Source organism: Cryptomeria japonica, chromosome 5 (genome assembly GCF_030272615.1).
Source record: "Cryptomeria japonica chromosome 5, Sugi_1.0, whole genome shotgun sequence".
NCBI lineage: Eukaryota > Viridiplantae > Streptophyta > Pinopsida > Cupressales > Cupressaceae > Cryptomeria > Cryptomeria japonica.
In genome coordinates this window covers 772,562,731-772,580,383 of record NC_081409.1, presented here as the reverse complement: position 1 = coordinate 772,580,383, position 17,653 = coordinate 772,562,731, and the positions used below count along the sequence as shown (strand labels likewise).

At 35.5% G+C, this 17,653-nt stretch overlaps 1 protein-coding gene across 2 annotated transcripts in view; it reads right to left on the bottom strand.

The window, feature by feature from the left end:
• Positions 1–3,007: 3,007 nt before the first annotated feature.
• Positions 3,008–17,653, bottom strand: part of LOC131031302 (uncharacterized) — a 30,668-nt gene continuing 16,022 nt past the window's right edge. The window contains exons 2-5 of one of the 2 annotated variants that reach the window (XM_057962386.1): positions 9,470–9,630; positions 9,204–9,284; positions 3,587–3,710; positions 3,008–3,450 (exon numbers count right to left, since the gene is read on the bottom strand). In XM_057962386.1, coding sequence (XP_057818369.1) covers positions 3,403–3,450; positions 3,587–3,710; positions 9,204–9,284; positions 9,470–9,630 — 414 coding nt within the window. In that variant the 3' untranslated portion in view covers positions 3,008–3,402. Of the gene's footprint in view, positions 3,451–3,586; positions 3,711–8,635; positions 9,105–9,203; positions 9,285–9,469; positions 9,631–17,653 lie in introns of those variants that run through there. The other variant, XM_057962387.2, reaches the window with a different exon arrangement.

The window sequence follows — 17,653 nt, the reverse complement described above, 5'->3', positions numbered from 1 at the left end:
TGCTTCCTCATTATCCGTGCCAATTTCTATTGGCTATGTTATGATAATGCTTATCTAAATGGGGTTATTTTTGTAACAAACCCTAATTAGGGTTTAGGTGTCAAAATCTCAACCCTTGATCTTCTTTAAATCTAGGCCAATCATTGTATTTGAGATCGCTATATAAGCTCTCACTCAATTCATTTGTAGGGTTAAGAAGAATAAGTTTATTAGCAGTAGAGAAGAAGAGTAGTTATTCATAGAGAATACAAATTTGGTGAAGAGAGAAAGTTGAACAATAGTTATATTTTGCTATGAGATCAATGAAATATTGAAGTTTTTGGTGTTTTATTACAATCTTTGTGGCTTCTTACATGGTTGTTTATCTCCTTAAATCACTCTTATTGAAGATAGTATTTAGATGTTAGAGTTAGATTGAGTGATAAATGTTGTGCCTGATCTTTTAGTGAAGCTCATAGTCCAAACCACTAGCCTCTTACTGATTGTAAGTGTGCCCTGTGTGGTCAACTGGAGATATTGAAATTGTTTAAGGTTCAATCATTACTTGAATACTGATATGTATCCTATTGATACTATCTATGTTCATTAATGACTCAAAAATCTTTGAATTCCCTTAGAAGATCGCACCGATTCCAGTAGAGTTGTGGTTCTATGGCAATACTGAGATTGGTAGAGTTCCACTAAGATTGCCCTCCATTTAGTCATTCATAGGCTTAGTTTAGCATAGCCTTCTCTAATCCCTTATCTTTTGTCTTTTTTGAAACATCGGCTAGTAGTAGGAAAACCCAGTTCCTCATTGGTTAAGTAGTTGCAAGAACCAACTTTCATAGAAAGTACGTAAGGCCCCTTGATGAAACAGCAAACACAACGAACACTAGTTCTTATCCACACGTAGAAAACCTACATATTAGAACCTTGGAGTCGCCACAATTGATCTTTAGGCGAAATCTTCAGCATTCAGGGAAACTTTGTTCAAGAGAGGATAAGGTACCTTTTGGTATTTTATTTTGTGTTTGATCATGTATAAAAGACACATCAACATTACCCCTGCACTCTGGTTATAAACTAGAGAAAACGGTGAGCCTTACAGGCTCTTTATGGGGACCGCATGTACTCTAGATGAAGTGTAAGCAAATGGTTCAACTGCTGGAAAGTGTCTTAAATGAAATATTAAACATGTTTTCTCCTATAGGGGTATGCATGAGGTATAAAATTAAAATGATGGCTAATATTCACCCATTTGTACAACATCCTATTGTTCTCGTAATGATAGATTCTATATTTTGCGCAAACTTACGTATTGGTAGACATGTTCAGTTGAACAGTTCAGTATATTTCTACTACTGTTACGTGTAAGGAGGGAAGGCAAACATTATTTTACATGACCCTTGTACACTTGTGGACAGTGACAGCTGCATCAATGAGAGCAATTGGCACTTGATTGTCAGCGCACACTATCAGTCTTCAATTTTTTTCATTGTAAATGTTTAAAAAGTTGAACTGAATAGGTCGATTAACATTACAGGTGTTGAACCCCTCACGGTGAGTGGCTCATGTCCACTGATCTGTCACAAACCTTTACTTTCAAAAACCAATACAGATTCAATTGCCCTTCACTTACAGCAAAACTAAACCATTAAATGTCATTGTATGTGTAAATTGAATTGTGTCAATATCACACATTATATTGCATGCATCCCTCGATGCCAATCTGTCTTCTATCACAATCATTATCAAACCTAGCTCCTGTCTACATCACTGCTCTGACTAGTGATGTGCTGATTTATTCAATACCATTGTATATTGTTGCAGCAAATCAAAACAAAACTTGAGCTGATCACTTGAAAGTTTGACTGTCAACTAACATAGAAGCTCTTAACCAAGGGCTTTCCCAGAACATATCACATGCTCACAAACGTGCAGCAGAATGTTGACCACTCCAATGAAATAATAAACAATAGCCATAATTATGTATTGATATGAAAAACGTAGGTTTAAAAAAAGATACTAAGCAGTGGTTTCCAATTAATTGCCACCATAAAAATGAATTTCCAGACAACATACCCATTGGATAACATATGTTCAGCCTAAATCCATATTTAGCTGGTCTGGTAACTTCCACTCACCTAAACTGCTGATAAAGCATAGACTTAAGCTAATCCATCAAGTTACTCTCATTTCCTCTTAAATTTAATTATTTCACTATTGTAAGAACCGTGTAACACAATGTGGTTCAATATTTTCTACTGGCGACAAATTATCACTGCTTTGGTCTAGGATTGTCTGAACTTGAAGTATCAATCAAATGTTGTACAAAGAGTTGCCCTGACAGCTTTCCAATAATGTACATAGAGATAATTTTGACATACCCTTCAATCTATCTTCCATCAACAAGGCGAGTACCAAACATTTGACAGAGCTCAAGTGCTAGATGCACAACCATTTTACTTCTAAGTGCTTTATTTCTGTTTACAAAGGCACTTTGTTTGTAGCAATCAGACTTTGTTGTACCTGAAATGTTTATACAACTTCTAGAGCATTCAATTCCACTTTAAGCCTCTTTCGATGTCAATAAAGTAAAATATTTACTTCTGAGTGCTTCATTTCTGTTTACAAAGGCATTTTGTTTGTAGCAATCAGACTTTGTTGTCTATGAAATGTTTATGCAACTTCTAGGGAATTCAATTCCACTTTAAGGCTCATTTGGTGTCAATAAAGTAAAATATTTCAAATCTTCAAATTCATCAAGAGGTTAGGTAGTAAAAAACTAGCATGATCTAGGAATGTTTGCCCTTTGTGATTTACAAATGCTTCTAGTGATATAAGTTATGCCAGATAAATCTTACACGAAGAGTCCTCAAACTTAAATTATTTTATTCTTAATAAGAGTGTTAATGAGGTCCAGAAATGCAATTTGATGAAATAATAATGCATCTAAATTGAGTTTTCCCAGCATATTGTCAAAAACCAATCTAGGTGCAAAAATGTAATCAGGGTACTCAAAATATAGAAATGAACTCAGCAATTATTTAACATAAGATGTTAAGGAGTAGCTGCTTGTTAACAAATATATCCATACACCCATGTTAGCCTCAAAAAAAAAATTGCTGTTAAATAAAACAGTAAAATTGGGTTTCGGAACCTTAGAATGGAGGTCAATTTACATATTACAGTTAGTATAATTCAGGCAGCTACTCAACAGTGCCGAATTCTCCAGTAGGTGCCCATGATCATTTGGCAAATAAAATATAAATTTTTCAGTACAACTTGCATCATTATGAGGAGAACAAGTAGATAAAACAGAAAACTGGTAAAGTTTTCTCTCAATCAATTAGTCCAAATATTGAAAGAGTTATTTGTCTCCAGATGTCAGGCAATCTTCGTTACCAAATGCTAGTGCTACTACTGGGTAGAAATACGGGCCTGCAAGCGCTTCCTTTCCAGCTCAAGCTACATGCAGAAGTACATAAGTCAGAAAATTTATTAACACCAGATCACCAACCAAATACAGCATAATTATCATACTTGGAAGGTCAACTATTGGGGAATTTTGGTAGACAACAATGTAACATTAAAAATCACTAACCACTTTCTTCACTCTATCATTGGCAGCCGGAGCACCTCCTTTTACATTATCTGGAAGGTATGGACTGCTTACACGCACTTCATCCATTACAACAATTGTTGTTTTCTCCCACTGAACAGGAAGCCTGAACAATGAGAAAGAAGCCATTATTCACAACATGCAAGGAAGAGTGTGGCAATCATCTAATAGAAAACATTCCAAGAAACGACTGAAACTGAACCTATGAAGATGGCAATGGCAAGTACACCACCAGTAAACTAGGCACATTCTGTTTGTAGCATCTGGGTTACTATTACAGAAAAACACTACATATTTGGGTGTCATTGGGAAGCCTGTGGCTGCCACATTGATGAATCTAATTCTATAATGCTTTAATTGTTGAGACTTGCAATCTTCAATATGACTACAATCAGCTCTCAAACAAACAATAATCAACAACTAAAAGTTAATTACCAATGCAATCTTTATCCTTGAATTTGGTAAGACATAGAAGATATCAGAAGCAATGAATGCCCTTCATGACTTAATTCATAACATGCATGCAAGGGGACCAACTTAATCACTTGCAGAATAATGATTAGTACTCCATGAGCGAGGACTCATATCTTATATGAGTCCTATTACAATTAGACAAAGGCATACCAACACTAGCTTCACACTTTTGATTTTGATAAGCAAGCCTATGAGAGTTCCAAGCAGACCCATTTACCCTTGAGACATTAAAAGAATTACATCCAAGCTAACCTCTCTGTTTGATGTATTTATTAATCTTGACCCTAATGGAGATGCATGCATATGAGGCATTGTTATCAACAGATTGCAAATAAATTATGAGATGATTGCACAGTTTGGATCTTTATCCTTGAGTTCTTGTAGAGGTAGACAATATCAGAAATAATGATCTTCATTACTAAAATCTTAACATTAATGTAATTGGGCAATATAACCCTATGATTGATGCAGGAGTACTAATACTCCAATGAATGGGTATTCATATCTATATGTATCCTAACCCATTACAACTAGACAAATATATAGCAAATTTATCTTGACACAATCAGTTTTGATAAGCATGGACATGTAAGTTCAAGCAAATCCATTACCCTTCAATATTAGGAGAATTACATCCAAGTCAACGTCTCTGATTAATGTGTTCAACCCAAACCGGTATGGAATCTATAAAAATTGGGAGGGTGTTTTAGGAGGGATGAATCCATGGAAAGGCTTCTCCTCTTAAATTGAGAACTGTTGTATTATCAACAGCTTGCAGATAAAGTATGAATCAATTGCAATTGCATAGTGTGGCTCTGTAACTGTGTATTAAAAGACATTTGCATCCCTTAAAGGCTTAAAAGAGAAAGCTCCAGCTGCATTCATTTCAATCAGCCTTTAAGCTTCCAAAGTAAAGTGGGAATCTTCTCAAGAGAATACTCAGCAATTATAGGAAGATCAAGCTTGGACTAGCCAGATTCAACACAGATGGTAGTTAGTGATGGCAAATACACCATATGTAAACTAGACTCTGTGGCAATCAGGTTGCCATAAATTTATACATTTGAATGTGCCAATGGCATTTACAATCAAAAGCGGGAAGCCTGTCATCCTATATTTGTGCTTCCGTGTAGAATTATTAATTTATTTATAAGCTTCCATATGACAAACCATCTACCACTCAAACAAACAATACATTAATAATAATGCTTCATCATTTAGAACTTAGTTTCCAATGTGAGACTTCCTGTCTTTAAATTGTGGTGCTTGTAGAGTGGGAGATATCAAAAGCAAATTAGCTGTGTTAGCAGGTTCTACAGAAACCCTGGCTGAACCCAACTAGCCAACACCAGGTTCTGATCCTGGAATGGGACCTTCATGGGTTTGCCCAGGGTCCTGTCACCTGTTCAAGTGATGTGCTGCTAGAGGTATGAAAGAACTAAACGAGGTTGCTTTAACCTTCTTGTCTCTGAGGTGTTTGCAGCTCCTATTGTTATGTTACTCTAGGAAGGCACAGGCTATCAGGCTATCTGCTGATCTATTTAGTTGTTTTGCTTCTGACATACATTCAATTCTCAACCTTAAGTGAGAGAAGCAGCATTATTAATCTGCAATAATAGTAACATTTCGTTTACAGGATCCCTGCACTTTTGAGATGGCATCTGTAAATCCACTGTCAAAATCTATATGCTGCTTTCCTTGACAACTATCTTTTTGACTCCAACACTAAGGGTTTACTTATTTGTACTGACGACTTAATGCACAATGCATCTTTGTACCATCAGTCAAATGCTGGTACACTGATATAAACAACTTTGATTTTTCTAAATTTTCTTTAATTGACAATTCACGATGAATTATCAGTTAACAGCTGTGCTGTGTATTCCATATTGTGCATTTTTGCGCAAATAAAGCATATTTCAATACACACACACACACACAGTGTCACAGGGTTCGCATATCTATTCAAGTTCAGCAAGGAGAAATTTAAAATTTTGGAACAAGTTTAACAACAGATAAAATTTGAAAAAAAAAATTATGATTAAATTCTAATTATATAAATTTTTATTTTTTACCTTTTTAAATATAAATATTAAATTAAACACTCAAAACATTAAAACTTAAATAATTTTTCTAATTAATATTTAAATAATACAAAAATACATTAAAACTAGAATAATTTTTCTAATTAATATTTAAATAATACAAAAATATCAAAAGTTTAAAAATTTGAAATATTGAAACCTGTATAAACTTGAAAATATTTTAAGTCAACCAAATTTTAAAATATTAATAATTAAATTTTAAGTAAATATTGGGCTTGCAATGATCCACAATCTCCAATGGGAAAAATAATTAGTTGCAATGTCCATACTTATACACAGCATCAAAATGCTACTGTTATGACTCCATTATCTCAGTTAATTAAATCTTCTGGTTTTGCAAAACAATGTATTGGACCATCTCACTAAACAAAACTTCCATCTTTGCCAGATTTCCCCTTACTTGAATAAGCTCCAAATGTAGCAGACTGCCAAACATTAGACCATTTTAGCATCTTTGTGAAAACGCTGAGTTAGGCCACTCCTCAACATGCGAATGACACTCAACTTAGCACCATTGGATGAGAGCAGATGAACAACCTGTGATCTTCATTGTTTCTTTGTTTTGATATAAAACAAAGCATGATCTAATGAAGAGAGAGTATAGTGAGTGTCCATGTTGTGGATGCGCAATTTTCAAATGATCTGCAGAGCCAACTCTGACACTGCTGCAGCTTGTAGATCTTGAAAACCCTTAAGACCACAGCCACCTGGAAAACCCCCAACTATGTTACCAGGTCCCAGGCTGGTTCCCCTTTGGGTTCCAAACCTATGTTACCAGGTCCCAGGCTGGTTCCCCTTTGGGTTCCCCAAGGTCCCTCCCGAGCATCAAACCTAGGCCAAACCCAGGCAAATTTATCAGTCATCTCCAATCTTCCCATTTACGAGACCATAATTTATCATGCCCCAACTTTTGGTTTCCATATTCTTGACAAAAAATCAAGAATTTTTTAAGGCAAAGGAGCAAGCAACCCCAAGGAAGAATATTCCACCTTGTTGGTTGGACTATAGTCACCAAGAGAATACAATGCAGCAGCCTAGGAATCAAATATGCCACTAGAATGAGCAATGCTCTAGGTGCTAAGCTTGTCTAGATTCTCATCAACCCTCCTTCCAGCCTTTGGAAGCAAATCTTGGTTCATAAATATGAAGGTGGCAATGAAGGTATGCCCTTGCTCAGCTCCATTCAACAAAAAATTTGTGATTCTAAAATTCGGTCTTTAATTGTTAGTGCTGCAAATTCAATAAACATCTCTTGATATCATACTTGCCAGAAGACTAGTACCGGTACTGGTATGGGAGACAAATATCAGTATTGGTACATCATTTTTTGAAAAAAATAGGAGACAGTAAATTTGGAGCCTGCGGAGACAATTTTTTTACACTATCAAAGCCTGGCCAAACCCGCACCCGCACCAAACCCCCCCCTGGTACACACAAACACACACAGAGGCATAGGCACAGGCACAGGCACAGGCACAGGCACACACACACATACACACCCACACCTGCACTTGTACCGAGGTCAATAACTTAGTTGCAAACCATACAATCACATACAAATGAATATAATGTCAATTTCAAACATATTTTATGGGTTTTTAATGTGTGTGATTTTGACTCCAACACTAAGTCGTTAGTCATTTCTACCGACAGGGTGTAATGCACAACGCATTTTTGGATCATGAATAAAATGCTGATGAACAAATATAAATCATTTCTATTGATCTTTCACAAATGACAGTTGAAATTGAATTATCATTTAACAGCTGTGTTATGTATTCAATTTAGAACATTATGTGCATATATATATATAAACCAGGGAGAAAATATCAGTGAATTGCTGAGCCCAAACCACCAACATAGCAAATTAGTAATGCAACCCTTATTCCCTTGCAAACATGATACACAGAATTTTTTCTTCCAATGGATGGCGACCTGTACCTTATTATAACAAAACCAAAAGATGCATCTTGATCATTCCTCTGGGGTAAACCCTTTGATTTGAACTGGTAAAATGGTAAAATGCTTGTATCGGATCTTTGAACAGTCAGTAATGAAAGGTTATAATAGTTCTTTCTTGAAACTATACTGAGCTAAGAATGAGAGCTACAGCAATCAGTCAAGCAATAAAGGGATCTCCCTTAGCAAATTCCTCTTAGAAGTGTCAGTTCTGATAAGGGCACCTATGGGTGTGTATCAAGCAGATCCATTCACTCTTCAATTTCAAATATCTAATTATTTATTGAGTATGACTTATAAAGTTGCAGATATCTACAACTAACAGTTGCAAGGGCCTGAGGTGGGTTTCCATAAAAGTTTTTTAAAGGGACAAAATCTTGAGAAGGCTTATGCTTTCAGATTTTGATAGGAATCATTAATATTCATGGGTTGCACTTGAGTAGAAAGAGGATTGCATAGCAGAGTTCTGACTATATATTAGTAGATATTTGCATCATTTCAAAAGGAATGGAGATTATCTCCACTTATTTTAAATAGACCTCTGATCTTCCAAAATTGAAGACAGTAATCTCATGTAAGTTAGGAATATTCTCAGAGCAATACATTACAATTCCTGGCATATGAACAGCTAATTGCTGAATTACAGAATGATCAAGATCAGACTTGGCAGATGGCAATAGGCACAAGGTATCTAAGACTGATATGCATCAATGATCACATACCCAGAGGATATAAGGACAAGAATCTCCATATCGTCACATGTTGTCATTCCTTGTCATCATTATTGCCATTTACCATTGATAGTGAGTTTTGGCTTAAGCTGCAAAATATATTAATAATGGCCAACTTCCTTATTCCCATGACTATCTTAAGGGAGAATTATAGGATGGGTTCAGAAAATATTCACAAGAAAGAAAAATTGATCACCTCTCCTCAATCTTCCCATATGGCCTTCATTCGTTCTTTATCCAGGCATTTTTATGTAATCAGAAACACAATATAGCATCAAAATTGCAACATGTAAAAGCTAAACATAAAATATTGGTAACTTGGAAACTAACGTTTTTGACAAAGCATCAAAAATGTTCTGTGCTTCAGGAGTTACTCCTATGCCAATTCGCTCTGCTTCAGCTTCTGCTTGCCTGATTATCACAAATGAGAATTTCAGAGCCACATTACCAAGTACAATACAAATCTCCAATAATTAGAAAATCTAAACCTCCTAATGAAAGTGCAGAAAGAACAGTTACTGCCAATGCTAACAACAGATGCCAGCACCAATGCTTAATGTCAAGGGGGCTGGGCATTATAGATGCAAATGTGCTACCTTGTTGCAGCTTCCTCTCGAGCATGAATATTGTTGACATCAATATAAGCATTTGTCAGATCAAGTGGATCCTCTTCTTGACTCAACAAATTGAACTCCTTGATGTAATTTGCTTTCAAAAAACGGAAGTTACGACGAGGCCCACTTCCTCCTGATTCTTGTGCTAATACTGTTAAGAAAAATTTCCAGATAGCATATACAAAATCCTGGCAAATTCTACTTATATCTATATGCCCAATGATTGGTAATAAAGAAAATTATTTCTGTATCCCTGCCTTCCAAAGAAAACAAAATCATATCACTAAGCCATAACATAACTTCTGTTCAAGACAATTAATTACCATTATCTTGTTTGAAATCCTTAGCCATGACATGATCGTTAGAACTCTCAACTATCAACACCACTTGATTTGTTTATGAGAGGTTTGATAATAATTGATCTAGATCACTTACCTCCAGAGAATAGAAATTTATAAAGGTTATAATTTATTATTTGTTTCAACTTTTCATTCATTTTTCATTAAACCATTAGAATTTGTATAATGTTACTCCAATATGAAATGAAAAATTAATCTAATTACTGTTAAACATCTAATTGGCAAAATCTCAAATTTGAAATATTTCACACACAGACAAACATTTATGCAAGCGACATCCATAAAGTTTCTATGTTTTCAATAATTATATTTGTATAACATTTCTATTTTGAAAATCAGAATTTCTTATCGTTGATGTTTCAAGCCTCTTAGGAGGTTAATATAAGAGCGAGAAAGAAATTAAATTAACATTCATGAATAACCAATGTATGTCAATGGAATTCAGAAGTACAGAGAAAAGTGAACTAAGGAAAGAAAGAAATTATATTATTGTCCACAAGTGGCCAAAGTATAAGTCAACAGGACTGGAACATACAACAGTTACAATAGCAAGTATTAGGGCAGAAAGGGAGCCCCAGATTTGAAGCAAATACCGAAAAGAAAGACAAGCAGAATCACAAACAAATAGACACGCGAGGATTTACCTAAAACCTTAAAAAGGGAACCCTCCAACAAGTAGAAATATAAATACATGTGCAAGGAGAGGACCCTGCAAAGAGTAGAAGCAGATTAAGGTTACCCAAGCAGGGAATAAAAATTATCAATTGTCTGCAGTTTCTGACACATTGGAGAAGCCAACATGAGATTATCATCTATCACTTTAGGAGGACCAATTCAGAGTCTGTGAATGCTCTTCAAGAAAAGTCCAATGCTAAGGAGGCTAGGCTAGACAATCCTAGAAGACAATAGATTCCACATTAAACCTCCCCCTAACACTCAAGGCTGAAGAACTGCTAGCGACAAAAAAGAAATTGGTATTGTGAGCTTGACATTGAGATCTGTGTCGTGAGAGATTGAGTGTTAGAGGGTCTCCTATGTACAGATGGAGACAAATCTGTGAGGTAAAGTGAGCAATGCCTCACAGATTTGTCTCCATCTGTACATGAATCAATAGTATCTAGAGGGCACTTAAATCAATGCCTGACAGTGATTGTCTCACAAAGAAAAAGAACCAAGCATCTCTAATCACTAGAATCTCTGTATTAAGAAAGATACCACCCATGGATTTCATAGTAAATCCAACACCAGAAAATAATATGCTCCTTGGTCTCAACTTCCTCTAGAGAATCCTGCTTAGGAGTGGTCCCACAATGAACAAGTAATTTCTGACACTTTTTTGGAAGTGGGGACATCATTCTACATAGGAGTGGTCATAGCTGGGAAGCTATTGTGCAGGCCAGAGTTGGCATGCCATGTTAGACATTAGTTTTCCTGCCAGGTATTTGCATAGGGATTGCACTGAGGTCAAGTATGCATGTGTGGCCTCACAGACTACATACAATTGTAAATGATTAGTTACCATACGAGGAAGGGAAGCATGAATTATTACATACAAATATTAGAGTGATGAGGGGAGAAGCGTAGCAATCATTGGGATTGCATGTATTTTTTTTATTTTTTAACTTTTTAATAAGTTACTGAATTTTACAATTTACATAAAATAACAATATATATTTATTAATAATTATTAATTACTACGATTTTAATAAATATATATTTATAAAATTGAATATATTATAGTGTGTTATTCCATTAAGCTAGGGTTTGCAGAAATGGCAACATTGCCCTCTTCCTCTCTAAAACCGTTGTAATACATCATTAAAGAAAACAGCCACATCCTAAGATTCCTAATTTGGTGTTGTTGGCCTTCCTTTTGGTTAATCTTTGGTTGTTTTGGCCAAATGGGCGGGACCTACTGCATATGGCACTATGTCGGCCTTTTGTGTCGCATCAGTGAAACATTGGTGGAATTCATATTGGGCAAAATATCACTCTGCTGCTGCTCCACGTGCCCTAGTTGATGCCTAGCTGCCCCCGTGGCAAAAGCAGTGCTTCATTCCTACTCTGCCCTCTTCTTTCTTTTCTTCACATGTAATGACCTTTTGTATTGACATTAATGATCTATGACAAAAGCTCCCTCCCAAAACTAGCCATCCTAAAGCTCATGTGATCAACAAATCTAAAATGGCCTCAGATGCTTTTGTACCCATGCTCAACTTCACGCCTTTCATGGAGGTTCCTACTGAAAGTGTGGCTCATCTTGTCGAAACTCTTTTGGATCATGCCCCTGTTGATTACTTATTGATCTCTAGCCACACCCATTGGTGCTGGAAAAGTGGATCTCAATAGATTGAGGGTTGAAAATCACTGCTTACAAGCTGTTGTTAAGTGGCCAAGGCTATTTCATAGTCATTTTTTAATCCAAAGAGTAAAAATATGTCATATTTCAAAGAAGATTATGATTTATGGGCTCAAGCACCCTGGTCATAAATTTTTGGACAGCCAAATTTAATCCACAAGTACATGTGCCTAAGGAAGTTCCGATATGAGTGAGACTTCCATTGCTTCAATTGCATCTTTGGAATAGAACTTTTCTTGAGATCATTCATGATAAAATAGGTAAATTTTAGATTGCATCCCTCCCAGATCCTCTAATGATGCATGCGATCACATTTGGGTGTGGGTCAACCTCAAAAAACAATCTATCTAAAGCCATAGGATTCAGGTTTTGGATTGGGTGCACTCAACAAATTTATTATGAACACCTATCCTTCAAATACCTTTCTTACCACAAATATCAACACTTCTCTAGCCACTACCCTTTTAATAAAGAACCTAATATCAAGAAGGAAATGCCAAGTAACAAAGGGTTCAAAACAGTCTAGAATAATAGAAGATCTAAGAGCAAGAAACCAAAAACTAGACCTATCTCTCCTCCTCTTTAAAATTCTAACAAATTTGCCATCATATCTTTAGATTTGGAAATAACTCAATTTGTTCCAAGCCTATGGATGAACCTCAATATCAAGATAATTAGTATGCTTCTCACACTACCCTCTTGGATCATCAAACCTTGCAAAATGCTCAACCTAAAACCCTTATAGGTGACATAAATGCAATCACCAAAACTAAAACAATTGAAGATTTTCTTGTCCCTAAGACGAGCTAATCATATTCTCACCAAATCATATTCCACGCAATGAAGAATAATGAATCACAAAGTAATAGTACAAGAAGCAAAGAAAAATGTTGGCCAAATCCTAGGCGACTTTGGAAGGTGACTTCAAAGGAAAGAAACCTATAAAATTATTTTGCTCTCCTAGAATTGTCAAGGTCTAGGCGGTGCCCTGAAGAAAAATTGACTCAAAGGTCTCATCCAAGATATTCTCTTATTGTGATAGGTGTTCAAGAAACTAAACTAGACCTTCCTAGTGTGGTTAACTCTTGAAAATTTATTTGAAACAATGTTGAAGAGGATGTCAATAGTGTTAATGGAGCCTCTAGAGGCCTACTCGCTACTTGGGATGCTAGTTGTCTCAATAAGATTGATGGATACTAAAGAGATTATTGGCTTTCTGCTACTTTTGAGGCAAGGGGATTTTCTTTCACCTTTAAAATTTTTTATGACCCCATTCTCCCTTTAAAAAGAGACAATATTGACTCTCTATCCTCTCTCACATTGGAAATCTAAAGCCTTGCAATTTGGTTCTAGCTAGCAATTTTAATCTAGTTCTTTTTCCTTACAAAAAAGATGTGTATTGAACATTCATGATCCATGTAGAGAATATGTTGAAGACATTATTTCCTTAGCAAGACTCCATGATATCACACCAAATAGAGGAAAATTCACTTAGTCTAACTGAAGATTTGGTAATGATTTCATTGTTGAACAATTCGACAAATTTCTAATTCAAGAATACATTCCCATTCTTTTTCCTTCTATCACCAACAAAATAATTAAAAGTACGTTTTTTATCACAAGCCAATTCTTTTAGACAATGGGTGCAACAAAAGCAAGGGACCTATCCCCTTAAACATAATGTTGATTGGATTCATATGCCTAGTTTCTCTTGGGAGGTGGAACATAGCCGAAATAATGGGTGCTTCTCCAATAATGTTCAAAATGTTTGGAAAGTCTAATTTGAGAAGATGGTTAAAAGATGTTTTTCTAGTACTATGCAAAAGCACTCCCTTTTTCTTAGACTTTGGAAAATTGAAGAGAACATCGAAACTAAGCGATTTATTGATGCTCTCAAGCTCCAAAGAGATTATCTTCTCTCTTAAGTCTTAAGTATATGAAAGAGTTCAGCAAGAAGACTAGAAACTCAAATCTCGTATGATTTGGCTTCATGAAGGAGACTCAAACAATGAATTCTTCCACCTAGAAGCTTATTAAAGATATAAAAGGAATACAATCAAATTGAGTTGGGTAATGGTACAACTCTTACTAATGGTGAGAATATTAGGGCATTCGCTCATGCTCACTATACAAGTCTATATCAAAAGTCTACAAGAGACCCTATTGCACTAGCTTGTCTCCTTAACATCCCCAATGTCATCTCCAAGGATATAACACATTTTTCTTGTCAAGCAATTACCATGGAGGAGCTCAAAGGAGTCATTTTTAGCTATGCCAAAGGCAAAGCCCCTTGGAGCTAATGGGTTCTCTAACACTTTTTACCATCAATTTTTTGATCTCATTGCAAATGACCTTCTCGACCTAGTCAAAGATGTTTGCATACAAGATAAACTCATCAAAGCCATTAACTTTTATTTTTTAGCATTGATGCCCAAGGAAAAGAACATTTCCTCCTTTAACAAATGTAGGCCTATTTCTCAATACAACTCCTCTCACAAGTTTATCACTAGACTTTTAGCCATCAGAATCAAATAATCTTTAAATCCAATTATCTCTAAGAAATGAGATGGATTCATACGTAACAAACAAATTTATGACAATTTTGTAGTTGTGCATGAAGCAATGCATACCAACAACAAAGAAAATGAAAAAAGGATCGGCATTAAAGTAGACATGGTTGATGCATTTAACAGGGTTAATCTTGACTTCCTAGCATAGATCTTGCAAGCCTTTAGGTTCCCCTTGTCTTTCAAAAAATGGAGTTTTGAATGCATTATTAATTCTTATGTTACCCCATTCATCAATGGATACCTTGCTGATTTTTTTTAAGCCAGTAGAGGTTTAACACAAGGTCATCCTCTCTCCCCCTACCTGTACATCATTCTTGTTAAACCCTTTGTGAAGTTCTCTCTATTGAAAGGAGGATCTCCAAAATCAGGGGAAACAAGGTGGCAACAAGGTCAAGGAAATCACTCGTGCCTGATTTGCTGATCTAGGGGAAGCTTTTATACTAAATGTTAGATGACTAGAGAGTTACTTGGACAATTTCTTGCTAGATTCAAGAGCAGCCTATTCTTACAAGTGCAGAATTTACACCATTAATACTTCTATTGCTAAAAACCAAACCTTCACTCATATTCTTCAATTTTTTTCATGATAGTGTTGGTCTCTTTAATTACTTGGGTGTTCTGATGAGTTTTAAGATGAAGAGCTCTGACTATTGGTTCAATCTTTAGTTTAAATTGAGAGGTGCATCCAAAGTTTCAACAATGGATGGCTTTATCTTGCAAGACAATTGATCTTAATCAAATCAGTCATCTCCAATCTTCCCACTAGACCATGATTTATCATGCCCCAACTTTGGTTTTCCATATTCTTGACAAAAAATCAAGATTTTTTTATGGCAAACAAGCAAGCAATCCCAAGGACAAATATTCCACCTTGTTGGTTGGACTATAATCACCAAGAGAGTGCAATGTGGCAGCCTAGGAATCAAATATGCCACTAGAATGAGCAACACTCTATGTGCTAAGCTTGTCTAGATTTTCATCAACCCTACTTCCAGCCTTTGGAAGCAAATCTTTGTTCATAAATATGAAGGTGGCAATGAAGGTATGCACTTGCTCAGCTCCATTCAACAAAAAATTGGTGCTTCTAAAACTCGGTCTTTAATTGTTAGTGCTGCAAATTCAATAAACATCTCTTGATATCATACTTGCCAGAAGACTAGTAGCGGTACTGGTATGGGAGGAGTATCAATATTGGTACATCATTTTCTGAAAAAAAAAATAGGAGAACGTGGGGATGTCAAATTTTTTTATATAACATAATATTATATATATTGAAGCATTGAATAAATGTAAAGTTTAACAAGAGGAAAACTAAAAAGATTAATTTTTTGCAATTTTAATTTCTTTGACAATCAATACCATGACATTTAATTTTCAAGTTCAAACACACAAAGATTATAACATAATAATAGATGGAATTCATAAAAGAAAGAATTTTAAAAGGACTAAAAATGGAATTCATACAAGCAACTATATGTATGAGAATAGAAAAATTTTGCAAGGTTAAATCACATCTATGTTATTAAACGCACATCTTTGGTCATGGGCACGAATGATTGAAGTTGAAATCTGTGGGATAGATCATGAAGCATGCCCAAACTCCCACAATATTCATTTTTTAAAATACATGGAATACATACACAATCACATGCACCTATCAAGGGCATAAAAACATATTTTGTTTTCAAAAATCACAGCCATACAAAGATCCTTGTGTGAGTCAAGGTCGGAATAGAAACAAATGTTGATGTTCAAATCACAATAGTGATGCACGCATTGTAAACTAATATGAACAATGGAAATGTAAAATTGTTATGCAAACAACGACAAAAAACACTTTATAGGGTTTTTTTTCATTTTCATTTTCATTTTTTGTGCATTTTTGGGGCCGAGACACTAAGATTTAGGGATTTTTTAAGGGGAGATAAAGGAAGCGCATGCAAGACATTTCTTATATTTTGAGAAATCTTTGTACCCATTTCAAGTATGGTAAATGCATCCCAATCCTTGCGATGCATCCTAGGGGGTTGAAGACATGTCCCAAGGGGTTAGAGACACATCTCCTTGCAACATTGCTTCATATCCTAATAATGGTCTTAGCATTAACTATTAGGAGGATACCATTCTAGGCCACAAGCCCTTATGCTCATTTATGCCAAGAGACCTTCTTTTAGCCATGAAGCATCTAGGCTTTACTAAAACAAATAAGCTCATTAAGTAGGCTAAAATCAACCCAAATGGTCACACCACTTTCGCCTTAATGAAGACTATCAAAATGACTAGACAAATATCAAGAAGAAATTTTGGTTCTTCTCCCTATAATCCTCTTAGTGACGATTTTCTCATTTGGAAGAGATATGTTCCTTAGTTTGTTATTTGATCAGAGAAGGCATTCTCTTTCTCCATAATGATGAACCTCTTGATATCTCCATAATGTCAAGCATTACAATATTATTCCCAAAGTAAAAAACATCAATAGCTTGTTCACCAACAAAAGATTCTCATTGGTGGAAATCTCATCAAAAGGAATATCGTAGGACCCCATATTTGCTATAGATGCTTCAAGGCTTGTGAAACTCAATCACATTTGCTCTTCGACTATGAAGTAGTTGCTCCTATTTGGATCCCCCTCTTCTTGTTTTGGGCTCAATTGCAAAACCATCTAACTCTCTCAATTTACACCCAACAATGGAACTCATGTTAAATTGCAACACACTCTCATGCAAGCTACAATAAAAAATTTATGGTCTTCTCTTCCTTTCTTTTGCATATGGTTTATTTGGCTTGACAAAAATAAAAGAACCTTTAGAGATACTATACCAAAACACTTTTTATCCACTTAATTTAGCTAGCCATGGTGGTAAATGCTAAGTCTTGT